The sequence below is a fragment of the Odocoileus virginianus genome, chromosome 13 (genome assembly GCF_023699985.2).
Source record: "Odocoileus virginianus isolate 20LAN1187 ecotype Illinois chromosome 13, Ovbor_1.2, whole genome shotgun sequence".
Taxonomy (NCBI): Eukaryota; Metazoa; Chordata; class Mammalia; order Artiodactyla; family Cervidae; genus Odocoileus; species Odocoileus virginianus.
This window is the reverse complement of record NC_069686.1, coordinates 28,543,060-28,569,259: the sequence shown is the minus strand read 5'-3', so window position 1 is coordinate 28,569,259 and position 26,200 is coordinate 28,543,060. Positions and strand designations below refer to the sequence as shown.

The 26,200-nt window shown below is 34.7% G+C and overlaps 1 protein-coding gene across 9 annotated transcripts in view; it reads right to left on the bottom strand.

Moving 5' to 3' along the window:
- The window catches only part of BAZ2B (bromodomain adjacent to zinc finger domain 2B), a 407,867-nt gene that overhangs the window by 8,135 nt on the left and 373,532 nt on the right, over positions 1 to 26,200 (bottom strand). For 6 of the 9 annotated variants that reach the window (XM_020880366.2, XM_020880357.2, XM_020880349.2 and 3 more), the window contains 8 exons: positions 25,106 to 25,250; positions 17,790 to 18,442; positions 17,108 to 17,381; positions 16,789 to 16,944; positions 16,128 to 16,288; positions 9,675 to 9,985; positions 9,152 to 9,287; positions 5,853 to 5,999 (listed from right to left, as the gene is read on the bottom strand). In XM_020880366.2, the coding sequence (XP_020736025.2) occupies positions 5,853 to 5,999; positions 9,152 to 9,287; positions 9,675 to 9,985; positions 16,128 to 16,288; positions 16,789 to 16,944; positions 17,108 to 17,381; positions 17,790 to 18,442; positions 25,106 to 25,250 (1,983 nt within the window). The remainder of the gene's footprint in view (positions 1 to 5,852; positions 6,000 to 9,151; positions 9,288 to 9,674; positions 9,986 to 16,127; positions 16,289 to 16,788; positions 16,945 to 17,107; positions 17,382 to 17,789; positions 18,443 to 25,105; positions 25,251 to 26,200) is intronic. The other 3 variants (XM_020880363.2, XM_020880367.2, XM_020880369.2) reach the window with 1 other exon arrangement.

Genomic DNA, 26,200 nt, shown 5'->3' with positions numbered 1-26,200 from the left:
TTGGTGGTCCAGTGGTTAAGACTGTCTGCTTTCTTTGCTGTGGGCCTGGGTACAATCCTTGGCTGGGGAACTAAGATTCCACAAGCCTCACAGCATGGCCAAGAAACAAACAAACAGAAAAACCCCAAAGCAAAACAGGGCAGAGACTTAGAAAGCTGCATTTACATAGAAGTGCTTGGATAGGATTACAGACCTCTAGTCTGGTACTGAAATGACAGACACCAGAATGCTAATTTAAGCAAACTGACAGAAAACAAGACTTCCTATAGCCTACCAGATGGTACCCCCAGGCCCGAAGACACTGATTTGTTAGTAATTCACAAAGTAGTAGAGAAACTTTCTTTCACTTGACAGTTTGAAACTAAAAGATAATTTATGTACAACCAGTGAAGATTATTATTAAACTACATTTAACTCTATATGACAAAAATGATCAAGCAACAAGAAATAAAAAAGCAATTATTAGTGAATACCATGCCATGTGAGACTTCTGCTATTTTGTAAATAGAAAATATAATATATAAATATAAAATATAATAAAGTATGAATATAAATATATCAGAGAATTTTTTGAAGTTATAAAAACCTTCAGACACACAAGCATATCTGATCCTCACAAATCCCCACAAAGCAGATATTCTATTCCATTTTATAGACATAACTTTGAAGTTAAGAAAAGTACTCCAATATTTATAGATCTGGGAAGTGAGAAAAACTAGCAAAGGAGACTGAAAAGGAGCAAAGTCAGGAAGAACACCAGATGAGTATGGTATCCTAGAAGACAAGTGAAGACAGAATATCAAGGAGGAGGGGAAGTTCCACTTTATCAAATTTAAATATTAAGTTAGATGATCTGAGCAGTAGTCATTGGACTGAGCAATGTGGAAATCATTTGTGGGCACTGTAAGAACAATTTTGAAGATGTCATAGAGGTAAAAATATGACTGGAATGAGTTTAAGAGTAAATCGGAGGAGAGAAATTGGAGAGAACCATAACAGAAAACTTTTCAGCAAAGGGAAGGGGAGAAATTGGGGAAGTGGATCAAGGGAGAAGTGAGGCTAAAAGAGAGTTTTTGTTTAGCTTTTGTAATATGGGAGAAATCGTATCATGTTAGTAGTCTGATGAGAAAGAACCCAGTGCAGAAGTAGAAACTGATGGTGCGGGAGAAGACAGAACTGCTAGAGGTGTTCCTCATTCTCCTAAGGAGGTGATATGGGGATGGGATCTGAAGCATAAGTTGGCTAATTGACTTAGTTAGGGGCACAAGCAGTTCGTGGCAACAGGATGGAAGGTAGAGGATGCTAGTCCAGATATAGAAAGTATGGTAGGTGTGATGGATTTTTGTGATATTTTCTTATGATGGCTTCCATGTTCATAGTAAAATGAGAGTAACATCATCAGCTGAGACTGAGAATAGAAGACACTAAATTATCAGGCACCATTAAAGGCCCTCTTAGCCTTAAATTTAAAAGGCTGGGTGTTCTCTCCAGTCACATTCAAGACACCTTTGTATCTGAATATTAAGTTACTAGAGAAGTCAGAGAATTGGATTAACCAGAATGACGGTTTTACCAAGTGAGAGAGAGGAACAGAAGCTAAGGGTAGATGCTGTGATTATAGGAACAAAAAGAAGACATGAAGGTGGAGAGGGACAGTGAGAAGGTCTCAAGATAAATGAACTGAAGGTCCTGATGAGATCAAAGAATTATTGGAGTAGGAGTGCTAGAGAGAGTGAATGGGAAAGAAGGAGGCAGTGGATAGATGGACATTTGAAACTGAGTTTATGAAGAGGTGGCAGTTACTGGTAATAATTAAGTCAAGAGATTAAACATGGAAGAGAGTGAGATAAAGAAAACCTAATAGTGAGTCTGGTCCTCAATACATTCTAACCCTTTCACACTTACATTGTAACTCTAAAACTCATCTCTTTCTATTTTATCATATTGCTTCTCCTTAATCAATTTGTATGAGAGTTCATAGGTTTCTGATTTATATGTGACTGGAAAGTGACTTCCCAGCTGGTGCTAGTGGTAAAGAATGCCTGCCAGTGCAGGAGACATAAGAGACATGGGTTCAATTCCTGGGTCAGAAAGATCCCCTGGAGGAGGGCATGGCAACCCACTCTGGTATTCTTGCCTGGAGAATCCCATGGACAGAGGAGATTGGTGGACTATGGTCCACAGGGTCGCACAGAGTCAGACATGATTGAAGCAACTTAGCATAGACATGGAAAGTGACTTAAAATACATATGCTTAATACCATATGACCAAGCAATTCTACTCTTAGGTATATAACCAAAAAAAGTGGAAACATATTCATAACTTGTATATGACTATTTCTAGCAGCATTACTGATAAAAGTCAAAACATAGAAACAATGCAAAAGTCTATCAACTGAACAGATAAAATGTAGTCTATCCATATAATGAAATATCATCTGACTTTAAAATGAAGTGCTGAAACGTAGATGAACCTCGAAGATATTATGCTAGGTGAAAGAAAAAGGCCACATATTATATGATTTAATACATCTATAATGACCAGAATTGGCAAATTCATAGAGATAGGAAGTAGATTGGTTGCCAAAGGCTGAGAAGAGAAGGGGAACTGGAAGTGAATGCTAATGGGTATTAGGATTATTTAAGCGGGTCATGAAGATGTTCTGGAATTTGATAGTGGTGATGATTGTACAACTTTGTGAATATATTATACATCACTGAATTGCACACTTTAAAGTGAATTTTATTGTATATGAATTGTATCTCAAAAATCCATATAAAATGCTTCATTTTGACTGAAAGTTTAAAACTTATTAATACTACTAAAAAATACTAAAATTTATATGGAATCACAAAAGACCCAGAATTACCAAAGCAATCCTAAGGAAAAAAGAAGAAAGCTGGAGGTATAACCTTTCCAGCCTTCAGAAAATACTATTAGGTTGGTACAAATATAATTGTGGTTTTGGCGTTGTTGAAATTTGCTGTTTGATATTGGAGTACGTTATTAATTAATGTGGTTAGGTTATATATAATTTTAATGTGCATTTCTTGCTTTTTTTTTGCTAATGACTTACTACTTACTGTTTATTTTATATTTATTTTGGACTATGGAAATGATGCTAGACAAAAAGCAAATTTTAGCTATTTTCTTATTCGAGTTCAAAATGGGTTATAAAGCAGTGGAGATAACTTGCAACATCAGCAACACATTCAGTCCAGGAACTGCTAATGAACATACAGTGCATTGGCAGTGCAGGAAGTTTTGCAAAAAGACAAAAGCCTTGAAGATGAGGGGCCAGCCACCGGACGTTGAAAATGACCAATTGAGAGCAATCATCAAAGCTGATCTGCTTACAACTACACGAGAAGTTTGCTGAAGAACTCAACATCTACCATTCTATGGAAGCAAACTGGAAAGGTGAAAAAAGCTCGATAAGTGGGTGCCTCATGAGCTGACTGAAAATCAAAAAAATTTAAAGTGTTGTCTTCTCTTACTCTACGCAACAACAACAAACCATTTCTCAATCAGATTGTGACATGTGACAGAAAGTGGATTTTACAGGACAACCAGGGATGACCAGTTCACCAAAGAAGCTCTGAAGCAAGTCCCAAAGCCAAACTTGCAACAAAAAAAGGTCGTGGTCACTGTTTGGTGGTGTCTGATTCACTACAGCTTTCTGAATCCCAGCTAAACCATTACATCTGAGAAGTATGCTCAGCAAATCAATGACATGCACCAAAACTGGAACAGTTGCAGCTGGCATCAGTCAACAGAAAGGGTCCATACTTCTCCACGACAACACCCAACCACATGTCACACAACCAACACTTCAAAAGTCGAATGAATTGGGCTACAAAGTTTTGCCTCATCTTCCATTTTCACCTGATCTCTTACCAATGGACTACTACATCTTCAAGCATCTCTTGATAACTTTCTGCAGGGAAAACGCTTCCACAACCAGCAGGAGGCAGAAAATGCTTTCCAAGAGTTTGTCGAATCCCAAAGCGCAGATTTTTACACTACAGGAATAAACCAACTTATTTTTTGTTGGCAAAATGTGTTGAGTGTAATGATTCCTATTTTGATGAATAAAGATGTGTTCGAACCTAGTTATAATGATTTAAAGTTCACAGTCAAAACGGTAATTACTTCTGCACCAACCTAATACAAAGCTACAGTAATCAAAACTGTGGTATTAGCACAAAGACATATGGATCAATGGAACAGAACAGAAAGCCTAGAAATAAACCCATACACCTACAGTCAAGTAATCTACAACAAAGGAGGCAAGAATATATAATGGAGAAAGAACAGTTTCTTCAGTAATTGGTGTTGGAAAAGCTGGACAGCTACAAGTAATCAATGAAATTGGAACACTCCCTCACACCATATATAAAAATAAACTCAAAATAGTTTCAGACGTAAATATAAGACATGACACATAAAACTAGAAGAGAACATACACAAAACATTCTTGGACATAAATCACAGCAATATTTTCTTAGTCCAGTTTTCCAAGGCAAAAGAAAAAAAAGCAAAAATCAGTCAGTGTCACTGTTAGCCGCTCAGTCATGTCTGAGTCTTTGCAACCCCATGGACTGTAGCCCGCCAGGCTCCTCTGTCCATGGAATTCTCCAAGCAAGAACACTGGAGTGGGTTGCCATTTCCTTCTCCAGGGGATCTTCCTAACCCAAGGATCAAACCCCACTCTCCCTCATTGCAGGCAGACTTTTTACCATCTGAGCCACCAGGGAAGCCTTAAAAGCAAAAATAAATGCGACTTAATCAAACTTAAAAGCTTTTCCACAGCAAAGGAAAACAACAACAAAACAAAAAGACCTACCAGACTGGGAGAAAATATTTGCAAACAATATTAACTGACAAGGGGTTAATAACCAGAGTACACAAACAGCTCATACAACTCAATATCAAAAACACAAACAACCCGGTCAAAAAATGGGCAGAAGACCTAAATAGATATTTTCCAAATAAGACATAAATAGATGGCTAACAGGCATGTGAAAAGATGGTCAGTTTAATTATTAGAAAAAAGTACATCAAAACAACAATGAGGTATTACCTCATACCAGTTAGAATGGCTATCATCAAAAAGTCTACACATAATAAATGCTGGAGAGGGTGTGGAGAAAAGGGAACCCTCTTACTCTGTTGATGAGAATGTAAATTGGTATAGCTCCTATGGAAAAGAGTATGAAGTTTCCTTAAAAAAAATAAAAATAGAGCTCCCATATGATCCAGCTATCCCACTCCTGGGCATAAACCTGGAAAAGATGAAAACTCTTGGTTCAAAAAGATACATGTACCCTAATGTTCACAGCAGCACTATTTACAAGAGCCAAGACACAGAAACAATTCAAGTGCACATCAAACAGACAACTGGTTTGAGAAGATGTGGTATACATACATATCAGACTGTTACTCAGCCATAAAAGAGAATGAAATATTCCCATTTGCAGTAATATGTATGAACCTAGAAATTATTACACTAAGTGAAATCAGACAAATAGTTTATCACTTATATGTGGAATCTAAAAAATAATACAAATTAATCTTTATATGAACAAGAAACAGACTTACAAGGATAGAAAACAAACTTATGGTTACCAAAGAGGAAAGATAGAGGGGGGAGGATAAATTAGGGGTACAGGATTAACAGATACAACTACTACACATAAAATAGATAAGCAACAAGGATTTACTGTTTAGCAAAGGAAGTATATTCAAAATCTCCTAGTAACCTATAATGGAAAGTAACTTGAAAAATATATATATGTAACTGAATCACTTTGCTGTATAATAAAAAAAATAAGTTTTAGATCAGTCTTACCTTAGCAATGCAAGCTGGACAAAACCAATCCCCATCTGGTATAGTTGTAATCTTGGGTCTATGGCAGTATGTATGACAGCCTTTGTCACAGCCATCACAAAGGAGGAGCAGTTCTTCATTATCTCCCTTTCGACAGATCTGGCAGTACTATAATACATGAAAAATCATTTAAAATTAAGACTCTGCTATCAATGATAGATATTGGGATATTAAACACACCATAATTCCTAATTCATATTAGTAATGAACATTCCGCTTGCTAACAAATAAACAGTAGCCATACACATCTATGTATCTCTCGTTACACAGATATGGACCACATGACGGGGTGAGCAGTTCAATTGGGGTAAATGCACATTTCAAGTACACTGCAAAGAACAAAGCTAGAGGTTGAATGCCTGCACACACTTCAGAAGCATGTACACATTAACATATGAAATAATTAACATGACATTAGAGCACATAAAGCAATGAATAGCTTTAATACATGGTACTTTAATTTTTTAATATATTTCATCATTTGCTTATCTTAGCATCCTCATGATATCCTGAGAAAGAAATAAGTAAGAGTTAGAGTAATTTTTAAGATCAAAATTAGGAAACTTGTATTAGTATCAGAATCATAAATAATAATAATAAGATGTCCCTATGTTTTGACTATGTCTAAACCAGGAAACTTCAAAAATCAACCCAAATCAAACATGTGTCACAAATGTAGAAAATGGATCCTACAAAATGATTTCTAAGGGAAAAAAACTGTTACAGTAAACTAAAGAATTTAGAGGTCATTATTTACTTTCTAGGAGTAAAAATAATTTCTTCTCTGTGGAAAAACTTCTAATACTATTAAGAATTTTAAAATCTATAGAGAGAAGACTTTTTTCTCATGCACACATATTCTGTATAACAAGTTTCACAAAGGAAAGAAGGATGATTAGACAAGTAAAAACTTCAAGCTTTAAAAAACAGTAAGTACTGACATTATATTCTGACACTTAATTTTTATTTCCAGTAGCAGTAGAAAATGTCCTGTAATAAATATTACAAAACTGAAAACATTACTATTTTTCAAGTTAAAATAATTAAAACATGTAAATTATAAATCATTTATACTAATTTTAAGTTATGTATTTAAATACTCTTAAAACAAAAAAACCTTAATTGTTCAAATTTAATTTGTTTAATTTCAAGAAAACATTAAATCTTAACCTGGGAAGGTCTAAAATAGTCTTTCATAACTCAACATGTACACCAATGATAGCTTAAGAATCTTACCACAACAGCAGATACATGCTATTCACCTTAATAAATAGCTATCAAATATATGTAATATACATGTAATACTAAAATTGGCACGGGTACTAGAAGAGAAAGCAGTAGAATTTAATATTCTGACAGTAAGTATTTATTTTATGACCTTTCCTAATAACCATATAACTAAATACTTTACTATGGTACTATTTCTCCATATCTGAGTTATTTTTTTAAAACTTCTATTATAAGAATATTCATGGAGAAATAATATTTTGAAGGTTATATTTAATTCCCTATAATGAAAAAATTTAAAAATCAGGTTCACGAACATTAAGTAAATTCTCACAATCTTCTATAATAGGTAAAAATACTAAAAAATCCATCTTACATCTCACATTTATGATTTAAAAATTATTTTCTGACACTTATTAAGAAAGGGTAACATATATTGAACTTTTTTGGAAAATCACAGTAATAGCTCACAATGTGTTGGAGCATTTTAGTTTTAACTACTTTGCTACCATAATAAAAACAAAACAGTGAATACCACAGTGGATGTCGCTGACGGCTTAACATTAGAAACAACAGAAAGTAGGTAGTGGACTGAGAAGTATCGAAAGGCAAACTACGGCAGCTCCTTCTTCCTTAGTGAGCTTGGTTTCTGGCAAAGAGGATATTTCTAAAGATATTGAGCACTTTAACTTTCTGATACTTCTTATTATGAGGATTCTTATAGGTCCTGTTGTATTTCTAATTAAAGGTTTCAAAGAGCTCATTAATCTTTGAATAAAAAACTCTGCCTTCTTTATAAAGAAGTGGTGTTTTTTTTAAGAAAATATAGATTATTAAACATTAAAAAAATGAAAATTATGAGAGATGGAGTTAAATAATGATGGATGCATATTAATTTATTAATAACAATGGAAAAGGAATTTGCAAAAAACTGAAGTAAAACTTAAGATGGCAGAAAGTAACTATACTAATATAAAGGCAGAGTTTGGTATAAGTTTTGGGTTTCTGTGTATAGGTTATACATAAATTGTAGATTCATATTCTATGGACATTTTAGAAAGAAGTGAAAAACCATAGAAGAAATCAAATTTATTTGTATACAATGAATAAAATCTTGAGTAGTCTAGGCAGAGAGGTAAAAAGGAAGGAAAGAATGCAAATTATTTAAGGATCACTTCTTTTCTTTGGGGAACAACTATTTAAATAAAGGAATTTTACCCTTATTCATGAAAACAAAACTCAAGTATTTGAATTTTAAAGCTAATCAGCAATTCAAAAGCAACTGTTAAAATTAATTCATAAAAGTCAACATATAAAATATATTTCTATAATAAATAAAAGGAAAAGGGACACATATATGATTTAAAATAAATATATCTCTGGGAGATGAAAGAAATATAGCTTTTATTTTGAATATATAGCACTTGTTGCCTAGTACAAAGTAGAGGCCTCTATGTGATAACTAACTGGGCTTGAACAAAGAATGTAAAGAAATAGTTTTAATTGTTAGAGGAAACACTAAAATATCTATGCTTAATGCCAGCAATATCAAACTATCAAAAGTGCATAAAGGAAGAGGTCTCGCTTTATTTCATTTCCTTATCTAAGTATTTTTAGCATTAAAAAAAGAAAATTGATACAAATATAAAGACATTTCAGGAATGCAGTGAATGTATATAGCAGGTAATGTTAGCAACTGGAATGTTTACAAGATTGAAAGAGCCTTCAAAACATTTAGCTTAACTATTATTTGACAAAATGCAGAAGACAACTTCAGTTGGAGCTACAAACAATATTCAAAGGAGAGAAAGAGAAGATCTTAAAAACAAAAGGTAACATTTGATCGATTCCTTCAAAAAGCTCAAGATAAGGAGGAAAGTATCAAATTATACAGTATTGAAAAATTAAGCAAATTCTCAAGTACAGCATACATTATTTTGATAATAAAGTATAACTAAGAAATATCTGAAGATTGGAAAAAAAAACAGGACAAAGTAAATTAGCTATAGTATTTCTTAAATAAAAACACTTACAACTTTCATAATTGATTTTTCCCATGCTATTGATTTCTGTAACTGCTGAATGCACAGAGCTACCTGTGCAGCACTGCGAGCTTCTGATAATGCCCTTCTCCATACCCTGAGCCCTGGAGCAATATCCTCTTCAATTCTGCATTGAAATATAGAAAAATTAAGTAGGTCATGTCCACATTTATGGTTACTGAATGTGAAACAATCATCACACTGAAAGCCAAGCAATGACAAAAACATGTAACAGCCAATAAGTATAAGGTTTAAGCAACTAAATTTGATGTAGTGCACAGACTGTGGCTACGTGCCTCAAAGCTTAGTCACAACCAGGTAAATGTAAGATCACTTTGCAGGATTATCAACGCACATAACAAAAAAAAAAATGTTTTTACAAAGCACCATGCAAGTAGCATGATCCATATGGATCACAGACATACAAGAAGATACATAGATAACAGGCAATAGAAAATAGGCTCCAATTAGCAAAGAAGCACAATAATTTGTCAAGTTAATCTCAATAACCTACCCGTCACCATCACCACTAATGGATGGTGCAGGAGCAGGGACAGTAACTGTGCCCACATTATCCAGTTTGATCTGAATGGTGGTACTTAAGGGGCTCTTCAGATACCTTCTTTCAATGTTCCGCTCCAAATCAGCCAGCCTGGTTACAGCTATATCTAGGGGGTTGTCACTCTTCCGTTCCAGTGCATGTGCACTGCTTTCTTCTTCGCCAGTAAATTCTCCATCACGCTCTTTGCACAAGTTAGAAAATGACTTATGTTCAAAATATACCAAGTCCTCCCTTTCTGATGCAGGCTCTGGACACATCCAACCCTATATATCAAAAGAATAATGTTACTATGATTTCCTCTTGAAATGCCTGATGGGTGAATTACCTTTACTTAAAATATAGCAGCAGACACCAGCAGATCTCAAGGATCTTTACTGAAAGTTTTTACCGTGTGTTTCCTAATGCTAGGTAGAAATAAGAACAACAACAAAAAAAATTAAAAGAAACAACTGTGAGAGAAGTTTGAGGAAGAAAATTTAAGAACTTTTGATGTTATGAAAGGTAAAATGAAAATCAGCAAAGTATTCTGAGCAACTTTAGACTAAATGCTTATTCATTTCATGGAACCACTTCAATGGAACTCACTCAGTGGTCTCTGAACTTAGTTCTTCCTTTCCATTTCCTTTCCTTCTACTACTCTTCTGTATAGGTCTTTGTACTCACCATTTTTCTTTCAGCAGCAGGAGTTTACATGAGGTGTTACATTTGTCTGTGTACAGCCTTCATCTGTTGTTTTTAACATATTAACTCCACTCATCCTGCAGCTCTCATGTTAAACATCCTCAGGGAATCCTTTCCTGACCTATTTTAAGAGGTTAAGTCTCCATTTTACAAGCTCACAAAGGATCTCTTCAAGAAAATTAGAGATACCAAGGGAATATTTCATGCAAAAATGGGTACAATAAAGGACAGAAATGGTGTAGACCTAATAGAAGTAGAAGATATTAAGAAGAGGTGGTAAGAATACACAGAAGAACTATACAAAAAATACCTTAATGACTTTGAAAACTATGATGGTGTGATCACTCACCTAGAGCCAGACATCCTGGAATGTGAAGTCAAGTGGGCCTTAGGAAGCATCACTTCAAACAAAGCCAGTGGAGGTGATGGAATTCCAGCTGCGCTATTTCAAGTCCTAAAAGATGATGCTGTGAAAGTGCTGTGCTCAATACGCCAACAAATTTGGAAAACTCAGCAGTGGCCACAGGACTGGAAAAAGGTCAGTTTTCATTCCAATCCCAAAGAAAGGTAATGCCAAAGAATGTTCAAACTACTGCACAATTGTACTTATTTCACATGCTAGGAAAGTAATGCTCAAAATTCTCCAAGCTAGGCTTCAACACTACGTGAACCAAGAACTTCCAGATGTTCAAGCTGGATTTAGAAAAGGCAGAGGAACCAGAGATCAAATTGCCAACATCTGTTGGATCATTGAAAAAGCAAGAGGGTTCCAGGAAAACATCTATTTCTGCTTCATTGACTACACTAAAGTCTTTGTGTGGATCACAACAAACTGGAAAATTCTTCAAGAGATGGGAATACCAGAGCATCTCACTTGCCTCCTGAGAAACCTGTATGCAGGTCAAGAAGCAACAGTTACAACCAGACATGGAACAATGGACTGGTTCCAAATTGGAAAAGGAGTATGTCAAGGCTGTATATTGTCACCCTGCTTATTTAACTTATATGCAGAGTACATCATGCAAAATGCCAGGCTAGGTGAAGCACAAGCTGGAATCAAGACTACTGGGAGAAATATCAATAACCTCAGATATGCAGATAACACCACTCTTATGGAAGAAAGCAAAGAGGAACTAAAGAGCCTCTTGATGAAGGTGAAAGAGGAGAGTGAAAAAGCTGTCTTAAAACTCAGCATTCAAAAAATGAAGATCATCGCATCTGGTCTCAACACTTCATGGCAAATATATGGGGAAACAATGTAAACAGTGACAGATTTTATTTTCTTGGACTCCAAAATCACGTTGACTGCAGCCACGAAATTAAAAAATGCTTGCTCCTTGGAGGAAAAGCTATGACAAACCTAGACAGCATATTAAAAAGCAGAGACATGACTTTGCCAACAAAGGTCCGTCTAGTCAAAACTATGATTTTTCCATTAGTCATGTATGGATGTGAGAATTGGACCACAAAGAAGGCTGAGTGCAGAAGAATTGATGTTTTTGAGCTGTGGTGTTGGAGAAGACTTTTGAGAGTCCACTGGACTGCAAGGAGATCCAACCAGTCCATCCTAAAGGAAATCAGTCCTGAATATTCACTGAAAGGACTGATGCTGAAGCTGAAACTCCAAACTTTTGGCCACCTGATGCGAAGAGCTGACTCTTCAGAAAAGACCGTGATGCTGGGAGAGATTGAAGGCAGGAGGAGAAGGGGATGATAGAGGACTAGAAGGAGATGACAGAAGACGAGATGGTTGGATGACACTACCAACTCAATGGATATGAGTTTGAGCAATCTCTGGGAGATGATTAAGGACAGAGAAGCCTGGCATGCTGCAGACCATAGTGTCGCAGAGTCAGACACGACTGAGCGACAGAACAACAGCAAGACTGGTGGTACTTGCAATTTTATACTACTGTGATTATTGGATTAATCTTTCTACCTCTAAATTCCATGAGGACAGGGACCACGTCTGCTTTCATATTATCTCCAGCACAGTGAAGGTAAATAGTAGGCACTCAATATTTACATGTTGATTGAATAAATGGGTGATCTTATAACTCAGCTTGCTTATATTGATCTTCTACTTCAAAATTCTTCAGAATTTCCCTACTGTTTAGCAAAGTCCACATTTTTACTATGACATTCACGTACCTGTCTACCTCTTCCTCTAGTGTTCTCATCACAAATCCTACATTGTAGTCATATTCCACAATTTACAACTCCACAAAACATGTCCTAATATTCTAGATCCTCATGCTCTGCTCAGGCTGTTTACTCTTTCTAGTATGGCATTCCTTGTCAAAAGCTGACTCACTTTCTCAAGCTCTATCTCAACTTCTGCATGAATGTTCCCTCATCTCTTCCATGTCTCTACCAGAAGTTGTGTATTCTTTTTCTAAATTCATGCATGACTCTTCTCTATGATCAGTTTAACAGATTCTTCAGAGATGTATACATGTCTTATGTCTCTATTAGGTGACAAGCTTTCTGAGGGCAGAAACCATATTTTTACCCAAAATTGTGGTGTCTATTGTCTGATGCGGACTAGGTACTTAGTAAATGCATATCAAATGCAAAACAGAATATGCATTATCCTTTTTATTACACCTTTTCAGAGATAATTATTTTATCTTATATATTACAATCAAGTCCTCTTCTTTACTCAGTAGAACATTTATATTTGTGAAGTAAGGATAGAATTATGAATAGTGTACGTAAGTGCATTAGGTAGAAATCATGTCAAATAAACCTCATTCCCAGATTTTGAAAGGGGTACTAAATTTGCCAAATCAAGGGAACCCTGTAAGCACAGTATATCTGGATCTCTGCAAAGCAGTTGACAAGACAAAAAACGAAGACTAGATTAAAGAAGTCTAGAGAGTTGAAAGTGAAAGTGAAAGTCCCTCAGTCGGGTCTGCCTCTTTGTGACTATGGAGTTAGTCCATGGAATTCTCCAGGCCAGAATACTGGAGTGGGTAGCCTATCCCTTCTCCAGGGGATCTTCCTGACCCAGGAATTGAACCGGGGTCTCCTGCATTGCAGGCAGATTCTTTACCAACTGAGCTATGAGGGAAGCCCCTGAGGGTTGAAAATTGTTTCCAAAGAATGGTGATTGTCAGAACTTGAATCACCTCCGAAAAGGTCCCCAGTGCTAATGGTCAAAGGTTCTGCCCTTGGTTTGTCCTGTTAATACACTAGGAGTAACTTTGTTGATTGCTATTAAATCTGCAGATGATTTAAAATTAGAAAGAAAGTTTAATATTCTGTATGACAGGACCAAAATAAAAATAGTTCCAAATATTGAAAAATAACCCAAATGAAATTTATTAAAAAAAATGATAAATGTACATTTTAGATCTGAAGTTTAAGCAACTAATAACAGAAATATTACATGTGCTAGAACTCCCTTAAAACCTCTTTGCAAAGAGCCTAGCGGTTTTTTTGTTTGTTTTTTGCTTTGTTTTTTCATTGTGCATACTTGGCAAAGCAAGAGTATGATGTGGATGCTAAAAAGTTAGTACAAATTCAAACAGCATTAATGAAGAATAGTGCCAGATGAAGGAAAGTAACAGTCCCATGCACACATTCAGACAGTGCTATGTACAGCTATAGATACAACATTTTAAGAAGGATATTGACACTGGTGTTTTTGTACATGGAACTTATTTCTGGTTGAAGGAATTAATTAGCTTGTAAAAGAGAAAACTAAGAAACAGACATAGGAGCTATCTTATGAAGAACTGGAAGAGTAGTTGTTTTATAAACTCTCAACAGAACTAGGACTAGAGATCTACAGATTCTTCTACAAAATAATAAATAATTTCCAAATTATAAGCAATATTAAAAATATATATGAATGCACCTAAGTAGTCCCACAGGTCACCTGTTTAATGTGTCTTCACAGTGGCAAGCTCCCCACGTTAAACATATAACTCTATTTTCTTAAAAAAAATCATTAAATCTTGTATAGATATTACAATAATATTTTGCAGTTATTTTCATCATTTGTGTTTTTAGACTCTTAAAGAATATATTTTAGTAGATTAATACAGAATATTTCAGCAATACTTATTTTATAACAGAATGTTAAAACATTTCACATGAAAAAACAAATTCTACTTTTCTTATATATATTTAGAACACAGCCAAGAATGTCTAAGCAGCTAGTAATGTGATAAGGTTAATGCACAAAAATATGAGTATGTCCTCCAGGAAAATGTTTCATGCCCATACCCTGACTTTAATATTAAAAACCATGAAGATATGCTTTCCCAGCCAACAGTCAATTAGAACTAGCAAATTAGATGAATGAAGTTGGAGGAAATTTGGGCAAGTAGAAACAATCAAATTTAAACCAGCAAGTAGTAGCAAGTGACCATGAGAGAGGACAAAAACAGACTATGAAAAGCAGTCACCGTCGTACGAAAAGCAAAGCGCATTGGGTTCATTTAACGTAGGGGCCAAACCTCTTCACATTTCCTTAGGGAATCATTATCTAATAATTGGTCTTCACACTCATGATCCTGTGTCACCAAGATAATTTAAATCACACTCATTATTCTCAATTTAAGAAGGCAGTATAATGCATAACATAAGCAATACAACAAATATGTTAAAAAAATTATGGCACTAAATGGAATAATTTTCATTTCTCTAGAAAATTAACTTGGTAGAAGAGCTCATTTGTTAAAGATGCCAAGTAAATGAGGCATTTTTATATTATATTATAGTACTAGGAGGAAGATATAGTTTGCTAGCAAAATAGATTCAACAAATGTAAGGTTTTGCCTCCCAAAGTTGGTAATTAATAATGTTTGAGGCAAGAAGGGATATTAGAACTGCAAAGTGACATTTTTTGGAGTGCTTCAAAAATTTCCAAATATCACAGGATAATGTTATAGCATAAATTTCTCATCTGAATAAAACACAAAATATCAAATCCAATTACACAGAGCCTACAATTTTCTAAACTTTTCTAGGTATTTCACACTTATTCATCATCCATCCATTTATTCAGAGACATCACCTTATTATCAATTGAGAAAACCTTTACACCCCTCTTTCCAAAACTGAAAATTCTTGAGCAAAGATAAAGCCTTCCTCCTGCCTGTCCAACAGAAGCCAGTTCTGTTCACGGTAAATACTTGTGACATGGTAATGCCCAGTAGATGAATAAATTAATTTAAAATTTACATATATATGTAGGGAGTACACATGAATATGTATATCATAGTATAATGTATATTTGGATATATATTCTCTAATTTTAAATTATATAGAATGAGATTTTGACATATAACATGGCTTGGATGTAAGGAAGTTCATCTATATGAAAATGTATAGCAGGAATTTGATAGAGCATTATATGTATCATGGGTAAAAAGGTGAAATAATGCTAGTGGTTAAAAACCGCACACTAGAAATGACAGTTTTGAATATCATTAAGGAGCAGAATGATTTAGTAAAAAAGAACACAGGCTCTGGAGTCCAGCAGACTTGATTTGAATCCACATTTTGCCATTTACTATATGACCACTGGCAGGTTACTTACTTTGAGTCTTGTTCCTTACCTGTAAGATGGGGAAAATTAATTCAGGATCATTTTGAGAATTAAATGAGATAAAATGAAAACATTTAGCAGAGTAACTGGCACATATCAGGCATATAACAAATAAGTTACCTTCCATCATCCTAAAAACAGATTTCATTCCAAGTCAATTTTACCTTCACTTGCAAACTTGCTGATGCAACTCTCCTTTCTAGATCTTCTACCTGTTGAAGAATATTCAAATCCATTTCCATTGCTTGTTCTTCTATTGACCAGTTCTCCACAATGTCTCGAGTTACCTGGTTTTCTTCATTTTCATTTAATTCAATAATGGCAACTATAGTTGAAAATAAATTAATTTTAATATCTGCTTTATTCTGTAATAATTTCTTCTAGACAGTGAATAAATTCCAGGGATAACATATACGTATAACTTAAAACATAAAAATGTATCTTTTTTTGTGTAAACATAGGTAGATTCTTCTCTTTTTTTTTTTAAGCTGTGCCATGTGCCTTGTGGGAATTTTTAGTTTTCCAAGGGATTGATCAAACCTGGGCCCTGGCAGTGAGAACACAGAGTCCTAACCACTGGACTGCCAGGAAATTTCCAGCAAATTACTTTTAAAAGTAGGAACATCCTTTTCTAAGGAATAAAACAATAAGTCTACAGGTTGTGACAAATTATAAGAAAGTAATAGCTATTTAAGGAGGTACTGTTTGTTGAGCAAATGCTTACTAGTAATAAATTAAGCATTATGATATACTCAAATGTTTTAAGATTAAAGGATTAATTATCATAACTATGCAAGAGAACAGAAATCTCTCCTAAGTACATACCATCCTTATTCTTAATGCAAGCTTGAGTAATGTAATCCAAGTGTTTCTGAATTTGCTTTTGTAATGCCTTTTCTCGTATTCCTCTGAGATGGAGCACTTTGAGCAAAGCTTTTAGGTCCTCTGGGTCAATAATTCTCCACCAACCAAACTGCATTTCTATGTTAAAATAAATATGTAGATCTTTTTATAAATATATTGAATATGAATTAATGGCACAATGCAAATAGAAAGATTTATAACTAAACATATAATCCTCAAAGATTCAGTTATCATGTGGAATCTATAACAATAAAATTAAGTAAGTGACTATAAACCATACCTTCTGGAATGGGTTTTGGACTAGGAAAATCTACTGGTTTTGCTACTTCAACAACTGCAGGTTGAGTTGAAGAGACTTTTTCATTCTGTGGTACTGGAGATTCACTTTTACTTGCTGCAACATTAGGAGTCACGAATGTATTACTATTTCCTTCTGACAATCCCAACCCTGATCCCAGATTAGGTAAAGGTGATGTAAACGGAATATTGGAAGTAAGCACGCCAGCAGGCCACCCACAAAACTGGAGTCCCATCATAGACACTCCACTTTTCACCTGCAAGAAACAAAACATTTTAGAAGTAGGACAATCTAAGGAGTTAGAAAAAGTGTTTACAACCAGAATTGTTTTTAAAATTCTGAAAAAATATTCTTTCACATATCACAATTAGAGGCAGACTAAATACAACAGTAACAGTGTTAAATTTCATGTTTTGTTTGCTCCTCAAAGTAATTTCTTTTTAGATAATGTAATAATAATAAGCTAAAAAGTAGTTAGAGAAGTCTTTAACTTAGATATAAGTAGTTCCAATGAAGTTTGGTGATAACAATTTTGGCTCTTCAGTTTTCAAGCCACGGCAGGGATAATTATAACATTGAACTGATTTCCCTTAAGAGAAAACATTTACGGGATCAAAGATTAGACAAAGCAACATAAACATGAGTTACAATTTACAGCACTAACCTGAAGAGGCGATAAAGCAAATGGATTTAGGCCAACAGGATTCTGAGCTGATGATCCAAGAAGAGGAGCTGGGGTGGGTGAAGGTGACTTAGATAGTGGCTGAGACTGAGGGGTCACTAAAGAAGCAGTTGACATGCCGGCATGGGTGAGTGATGTGTCATCACAAGGTGTCCTTGGCAAAAGGCTAAACCACTGTCTATTCTTTTCAGTTAATGTCTTTAACAACTGGTCATTGGGGAGAGGACTATAGAACTTCCCTGGACCACCTGAACTGGTATTGAACAGATTATTGGAGTCTGTCTTTTCCATGTTGCTTTGTGTTGCTGTTGATTGAATGCTGCCCAATGAATGTTTTCCACTGTTTTGATATGACAGTGTGCATCCATTTGCACTACTATTTGGTTTGGGGGTCATTACATCTGACTCAGGAGGCATCTTAGCTACTTCTAAAAGTTTGCTTAATTTTGAAAAAGAGCCAGGTTTCTGAAGAAACAGATTTGTGTTATCTTTTTCTTTAGTATCTTCCTTTTGCTCACAGTGATCTGGATTTGAACAATTTAAAGTGTCCTCAGAAGTCTCGAATATTTCTTCTTTGATTTGGATACTTTTTGCCTTTTTTAGTTTTTCTCTTTCTTTTGCAATTTCTTCCAGTCCTAAAAAATTGAAAAGCATTATAAAACTTTATTACTCCAGATCAAACCAATACTATGTAATTATATTCTTTTACTACTTATCAAGTTACATGCATAAATATTTTTAGGAAACCTTTGTAGATTACATAATACTCTCCATTTCCCCCTTTTTTATAGATTAGATTTTTTGCTCATTGGAAAATTAATATAATTTTGTAACTAATAATTACAAAAAACTAAAATTAAAAAAAATTTAAAAGCCCTAATATACAGCAAAAATTACTATTAATATTTGTGAATAACATTTGCAGGCCTTCTATATGCACATACATATACACTTAAACCTATAAATTTAAAAAAAAGTAAATCTTATTATATACATAATAGTCTAACCTACGTGTTTTGCTCCGTAAACATCCTGATATGTCAATAATTGCATAAATAAATAAATACATAACACATACATAAATAAATAATACATACATAAATAAATACATAACTACATAAATTTTAATGGCTATAGAATACTCAGTGGAATACATCATCAATTTAAATAATCCATCTTCTACTAATGGCTATTAATAGGGCCCAGTTATTTGCTATTATAAATAATGCTATAAATGATGATGTGCATCTGTATCTTTGGTCTTACATTAAAAAAAAAAAAATTTACTTCCTTAGGATACTTACTGAGTACTAAGATATATACTTTTCAGAGTTTTTGAAGTACGTTGACAAACCAAAAGCTTAGATCAACACACATTCATACCAGAAGTAAGAGCATCTGTTTGCCTACACCCGCAAGGAAACTAAATACTATCAATGTTTTTTGTTTTTGCCAATAGCTGGGAGATAAAAATTAAAACCTCCTTTTTTTTCTCTTGATCGCCAGTAAGGCTGAATATCTTTTCATGGGTTTATTCGCATTTCTCCTTTGTGAACTTCTGGTTCATATTTTTGAACAGTGTTTCAAAAATAATTTATAAGAATTATTTTAAAAATATAAATTCAGTACTTTATTCAATTTGAAAAGTAACCTATGTTCAAGGTAAAATATTCAGTAATGACAGGTATAAATTAAACCGTTTCTGCCCTACTCCCTCAGTCCCTGTTTCTATTCTTCAGCGGTAACTGTGGTTAATCAATCATATCTATGTATCCTTCTAGAAATCTTATATACATATATATCAATATGACTATCATTTTGCACTATTACAGAAATGAGACACTATTATTCACTCTTCTGCAACCTGGAATAAAATGTTAACTTCTAAGCAAGGCCTACAATGTAGGCCTACAATGCTGAAAATTTCTATAACCTCTGACCATTCTTGTACTTGCTAAAGTTTGCTCTTTTCTCCCCTTTCTTCAGCTTCTGAGACATGCCCAGTTCTTTGCTTTCTGGGGCACTTTGCACTCGCCACTTCCTCTGTCTGGGAGACCATTTTATTGACCTTGCTCCTTATCCTTCATGTCTCAGATCAAGTCATTTCCTCACAGAGGTTTTCTCTGATCAAGATAGGTTTCTCTGATCTGATAAAGGTTTTCACTTTATCTAGAGTAGAATTCCTAGCTATTAAGAATTTTCTTAAATCTGTTTTTTAATTATGTTTATTTTTAATTGATTGATTATTGCTTTACAATATTGGTTTCATTTCTGCCATACATTAACATGAATTACCCCCTGGGCTAGGGATTCTACTCTAGATAAAGTGAAAACCTTTATCAGATCAGGGAAACCTATCTTGACCTTTATTTATTTTATTGACATAGAGCTGATGTACAATATTATATGTCACAGGTATAAAATGTAGTGATTCACAATTTTTAAAGGTTATATTCCTGTTATAGTTATTTAAAAATATTGGCTATATTCCCTCGGTTGTGCATTATACCACTGTATCTTATTTTACCCATTCACTTTAGGTTATCATTCTATATATTTTCTTCACAGAATTTATCATTATAAACAATAATCTATTTGTTCCTTTTCTCCACCTCCATCCACACACCAGAATTTAAATTAACAAGCTTTACTTAAAAGCACAGCAATGTCTATCTTGCTTGTTATTGTATCCCAAATGCCTAACATGGTGGCTGCTATAAAATAGAAGCTCAATAAATATTTCTTGAATGATAAAACAAAAGGAGGGATATTTAATTGGCTTGGGGCTGTGCTCATTTTTGTTTGTAGCTTCTCAGATGATTCTTATTACAGTTAAGGGAAAGCCACTCTGGGATATTTCTTTGTTTTTTAGCTTCAAAAAGGCTTTGTACCTTCAAGTGACTCACAATTTTGTTATTTTAAATTAGATTTCTATTGATTATATGGTAATTCTAATTTCAATTTTTTGAGGAGCCTCCATGTTGTTTTTCTTAAATCTGTTTTTTAATTATGTTTATTTTTAATTGATTGATTATTGCTTTACAATATTGGTTTCATTTCTGCCATACATTAACATGAATTAGCCATAGGAGTATATTTGTCCCCTCCCTCTTGAACCTCCCTCCACTTCCCACCCTTCCCCACCCCTCTAGGTTGTTACAGCACCCTGGTTTTAGTTTCCCTAAGTCACTGAGCAGATTTCCATTGGCTATCTATTTTACATATGTTAGTGTATATGCTTCCATGCTACTCTCTCCATTCATCTTAACCTCTCCTCTCCTCCTTCCCTGCCCTTGTCCATAAGTCTGTTTTCTATGTCTGCATCTCCATTGCTGTCCTGCAAATAGGTTCATCAGTACTGTCTTTCTAGATTCCACATAGATGCATTAATATACAGTATTTGTTTTTCTCCTTCTGACTTAATTCACTGTTTAATACACTCTAGGTTCATCTATCTCATTAGAACTGACTCAATGTGTTCTTTTTTATGGCTGAGTAGTATTCCATTGTATATATGTACCACAGCTACTTTATCCGTTCATCCTGTCAATGGACATCTAGGTTGCTTCCATGTCTTATCTATTATATATAGTGCTGCAATGAACACTGGAGTACATGTGTCTTTTTCAGTTTTGGTTTTCCCAGGGTATATGCCTAGAAGTAGTATTGCTGGGTTGTAGGGTGGTTTTATTTCTAGTTTTTTAAGGAATCTCCATACTCTCTTCCATAATGGCTGTATCAATTTACACATTATTTTCCATTGTGCCTGTACCAATTTACATTCCCACCAATAGTATAAAAAAAGGTTCCTTTTTTCTCAATATTTTCTCTCACCAGCACTTGTTACTTCTTGTCTTTTTGATAACAGCCATTCTGACAGGTAAGAGGTGATATTTCATGAGGATTTTGATTTGATTGATTTTTGATTAATGATGTTGAGAATCTTATCATGTACAATCTGTGTGTCCTCTTTGGGAGAATGTCTATTCAGAAACTCTGCCTATTTAAAATCAGATTGTTTTTCTCCTGTTGAATTGTATAAGTTCTTTATACATTTTGGATGTTAGTCCCTTATGAGATATATAATTTGCAGATATTTATCCTCATTTAATAGGTTGCCTTTCATTCAAGATTTCCTTTGTTATACAGAAGTTTTTTTAATATGATTAGTACCACTTATTTTTATTGGTTATATTAACTTATGATTTTAATTAATTTTCCATGCTTATTTTTAAATATTTTAAGCAAAAAGTTAAAAAAAGAACCACCACACTACCCTATTAAATCAACACTGACATCAATTTTGAAAAAGAAATAAAGTACAATTGAAGCCTTCTTATACCCCTCCCTGATTCCATTTGGTAGCTACTTCTGCCCTGAGAGAAGCAGAGTATGACTTAGATACATCATTCCAACACATGATTTTATATTCTTAATTCATACAGTTTACATTCATAAGAAATATATTATTATGCAAACCAATAACAACACTGTTTACTATATGCCATCAATGCTTACATGCCAGCCACTATTCTAAGCACATTAAATGCATATTTCATGAACCTCCTTGTCCCCGTAAGATTTTTTGTTTTTGTTTTTCCTTGTGAAATTTTTGTTTTTTAAATTTATTTATTTTTAATTGGAGGATAATTGCTGTACAATACTGTGTTTGTTTCTGCCATAGATCAACATGAATCAATCACAGAGTATACTATGCCCCCTACCTCTTGAACCTCCCTCCCACCTCTTGCCCGACACACTCCTCTAGGTTGTCACAGAGCATTGGACTCGAGCTCCCTGTGTTATACAGCAAATTTCCACTGGCAATCTAATTTGACATATCAGTTGAGTTCAGTTCACTCAGTCGTGTCCGACTCTTTGTGACCCCATGGACTGCAGCATGCCAGGCCTTCCTGTCCATCACCGACTCTCAGAGTTTACTCAAACTCATGTCCATCGAGTCAGTGATGCCATCCAACCATCTCATCCTCTGTCATCCCCTTCTCCTCCTGCCTTCAATCTTTCCCAGCATCACGGTCTTTTCAGATGAGTCAGTTCTTCACATCAGGTGGCCAAAGTATTGGAGTTTCAGCTTCAGCATCAATCCTTCCAATGAATATTCAGGACTGATTTCCTTCAGGATGGACTGGTTGGATATCCTTGCAGTCCAAGGGACTCTCAAGAGTCTTCTCCAACACCATAGTTCAAAAGCATCAATTCTTTGGCACTCAGCTTTCTTTATAGTCCAACTCTCACATCCATACATGACTACTGGAAAAACCATAGCTTTGACTAGATAGACCTTTGTTGGCAAAGTAATGTCTCTGCTTTTAAATGTGCTATCTAGGTTGGTCATAACTTTTCTTCCAAGGAGCAAGGGCCTTTTAATTTCATGGCTGCAGTCACCATCTGCAGTGATTTTGGAGCCTCAAAACTTTGACATATAGTAACATATATATACTTTTTAGTAATATATATGTTTTAATGCTACTCTCTCCATCTGTCCCCCACTCCTCCCCCACCCTCCATGTCTGCAAGTCTGTTCTCTATGATTGCGTCTCCATTGTGCTGTGCTGTGCTTAGTTGCCCAATCGTGTCCAACTCTTTGCGACCCCATGGACTGCAGCCCAACAGGCTCCTCTGGGATTCTCCAGGCAACAATAGTGGAGTAGGTCTCCAAGCCCTCCTCCAGGGGATCTTTCCAACCTAGGGACGGAACCCAGGTCTCCTGCATTACAGGTGGATTCTCTACTGTCTGAGCACCAGGGAAGCTCAAGAATGCTGGAGACGGTAGCCTATCACTTCTCCAGGGGATCTTCCTGACCCAGGAGTTGAAGTGGGGTCTCCTGCATTGCAGGTAGATTCTTTACCAGCTGAGCAACCAGGGAAGCTCCACGTCTCTACTGCTGCCCTGCAGTAGGTTCATAATTACCATCTTTCTAGAGTCCATATATATGCATTAATATATGGTATTTGTTTTGCTCCTTCTGACTTACTTCACCCTGTATAACAGGCTCTAGGTTCATCAACCCCCCTCGTTAGAACTGAGTCAAATGCATTCCTTTTCCTGGTTAATATTCCATTGTCTATATGTACCACAACTTCATTATCCATTCATCTGTTAATGGACATCTAGACTGATTTCATGTCCTAGCTATCTGTGATGAACATTTGGGTACATGTGTGTTTTTCAATTTTGGTTTCCTTGGATATATGCCTAGGAGTACAACTGTTGGGTCATATGGTAGTTTTATTCCTCATTTTTAAAGGAATCTCCAAACCTCCATACTGTTCTCCATAGTGACTGTGTCAACTTGCATTCCCACCCTTTATAAAAGTGTAGTTGCATTGCTAAAAACAAAATGTTAAAAACAACTGCTTTATATGATTTGTGTTCTAGATCTAGACATCTATGTGATTAATCAATCCCCTCTCTTCAAAGGATTGTTAAATTTCTATGTGGTATGTATTATGTTTTATATATCTTTCAACCTCCTGCAGTACCTAGAAATGCCTGGCATATACTAGGAATTTTTAAAAAACTGTGTTGAAAGAAGTATTTTGCTTCCATGTGCCACCACGGGGCAACAGCTATATCCCAGAACCTATAAACACTGACATAACACTTTTGGCCCCATCAGAATTTAAACATTTGGAACCATCCAGATACAAAATTCTGAAAAGTTCAACTCAGATGGTTTACTGAGAAAATATATACATTCTATTATATGCTAGTTAATGGAACAGGAATGGAGCCAGCAAAAAATATAGTCCAAAGGTAGACTGTAGGATTGTGTGGTAATACGAAACTCAAGTAAGGAAGCTTCATGGAGGAGGAGATGACCACAGATTTCAAATATGAACAAGATTTTAAGATGAGTGATGATGAATAAGGGTCTTAGATTGAAGCAAGTTACCTCCAGGGATACTATCAGAATGGATACTTGCTGCAAAAGTTAAAGAATAAACCACATGTTGGAAAACTTCACAATGGAAAGGAACAGAAGTGAAGCAGCAGTTATAAAGGATAATATAGTGGAAGATCTTTGTTCACTAAATAAGAAAAAGAATAGTTTATGTTTGCTGTCAGAGAGTGGCAGAAAAAAATCATGGAGAGAGAAGGAATATTTATCAGAGCAAGGGGCATTATGAATTCAAAAGGAATGGGAATCAAGGTTTTACAGTGTTTATCCATAAAGGAAATTTGATTCTGGAAGCACAACACATATTGGAGGAGTAACAGGGCTTTAAAAAATATGGTTCCTTGTATTACTTTGTAACAGATTAATAGTTCCTACCTTCACCACTCTCCATGCCTTCTACAAAAATCCCCCCACACTGGGGAAGAATCCAGTACCGGCGTCTGTAACGATCCTGGCCAAACATCATCGAACGTAAAGAGTGAGAAGCGTCAAAGAGCTTCCTTCTGTACTGACTCTGTTGCTGTTAAAAAACGATGCATAAAATTAAGCTCTGAGTGTTAAGTGCTGTAAAAATTAATATGTAAGTGACTTTATCACTCTTATGCCTTTAATAAAGGCAGATAAATTAAATAAAAGCAGATAAATTTCACTAGTGAGTAAAGAGAGCAAAAAGAGTTAAATATTACATTCCTGACTTCAATTTCAGTAACACTTATAACGACAGAAATCACTTTGAGGGTAAGAGGAATATTTTTGTTGTCATGGATTAAAAAGATAAGTTTTATTTTATCAAGTGTCATACAGTAAAGCATGTCTTACACTTGACAGTGAACAATGCAATGTGATCAAGTATTTCACTGAATTTTGGCTTAATTCTACTTATTACAATATATAACAAATAATATTCATATACATAATTGACCAGACCTGTATTTGCCTATTTTTATATTCATGCTATAAACCTAGGTAACATATGACTAAATTTGGGGATAAATTTGTACTATATATCCCTATGGATATAATATACAGGTATATCATAATATCAGTCTCATAATATTTTTAAAAACTCATTTTTTAACAGAAAATTTATCTAAAACTTTACTAATTCTACTGAATTCAATTTTTAATGAAATTCATAAATATGTATAGTGTATAAATCCAATGCAAATAAAATCTACAAACATACTAATATAAAATAAAACATAAGATGCAGAAACTATTACTATAAAGTTCGACTAAATTTTAGAAGTAATTAATTCCAAGATATAAAACCATGTAATTGTTGGTATTTTGTATTTAAAAGAAGAGCTGAAGAATATAGGCCCTGGTTAAGTTTAGTATCATGTCTTAAGAGACAGGTTTTTAACCTTGGCATTAACTTTTTAAGGTATAACTATAAGAATGTTTCTAAATCTCAGTTTAATTAGTTACTGTTTAAGCCTGTTTTTATTTAGCAGCCAGAAAAACTAA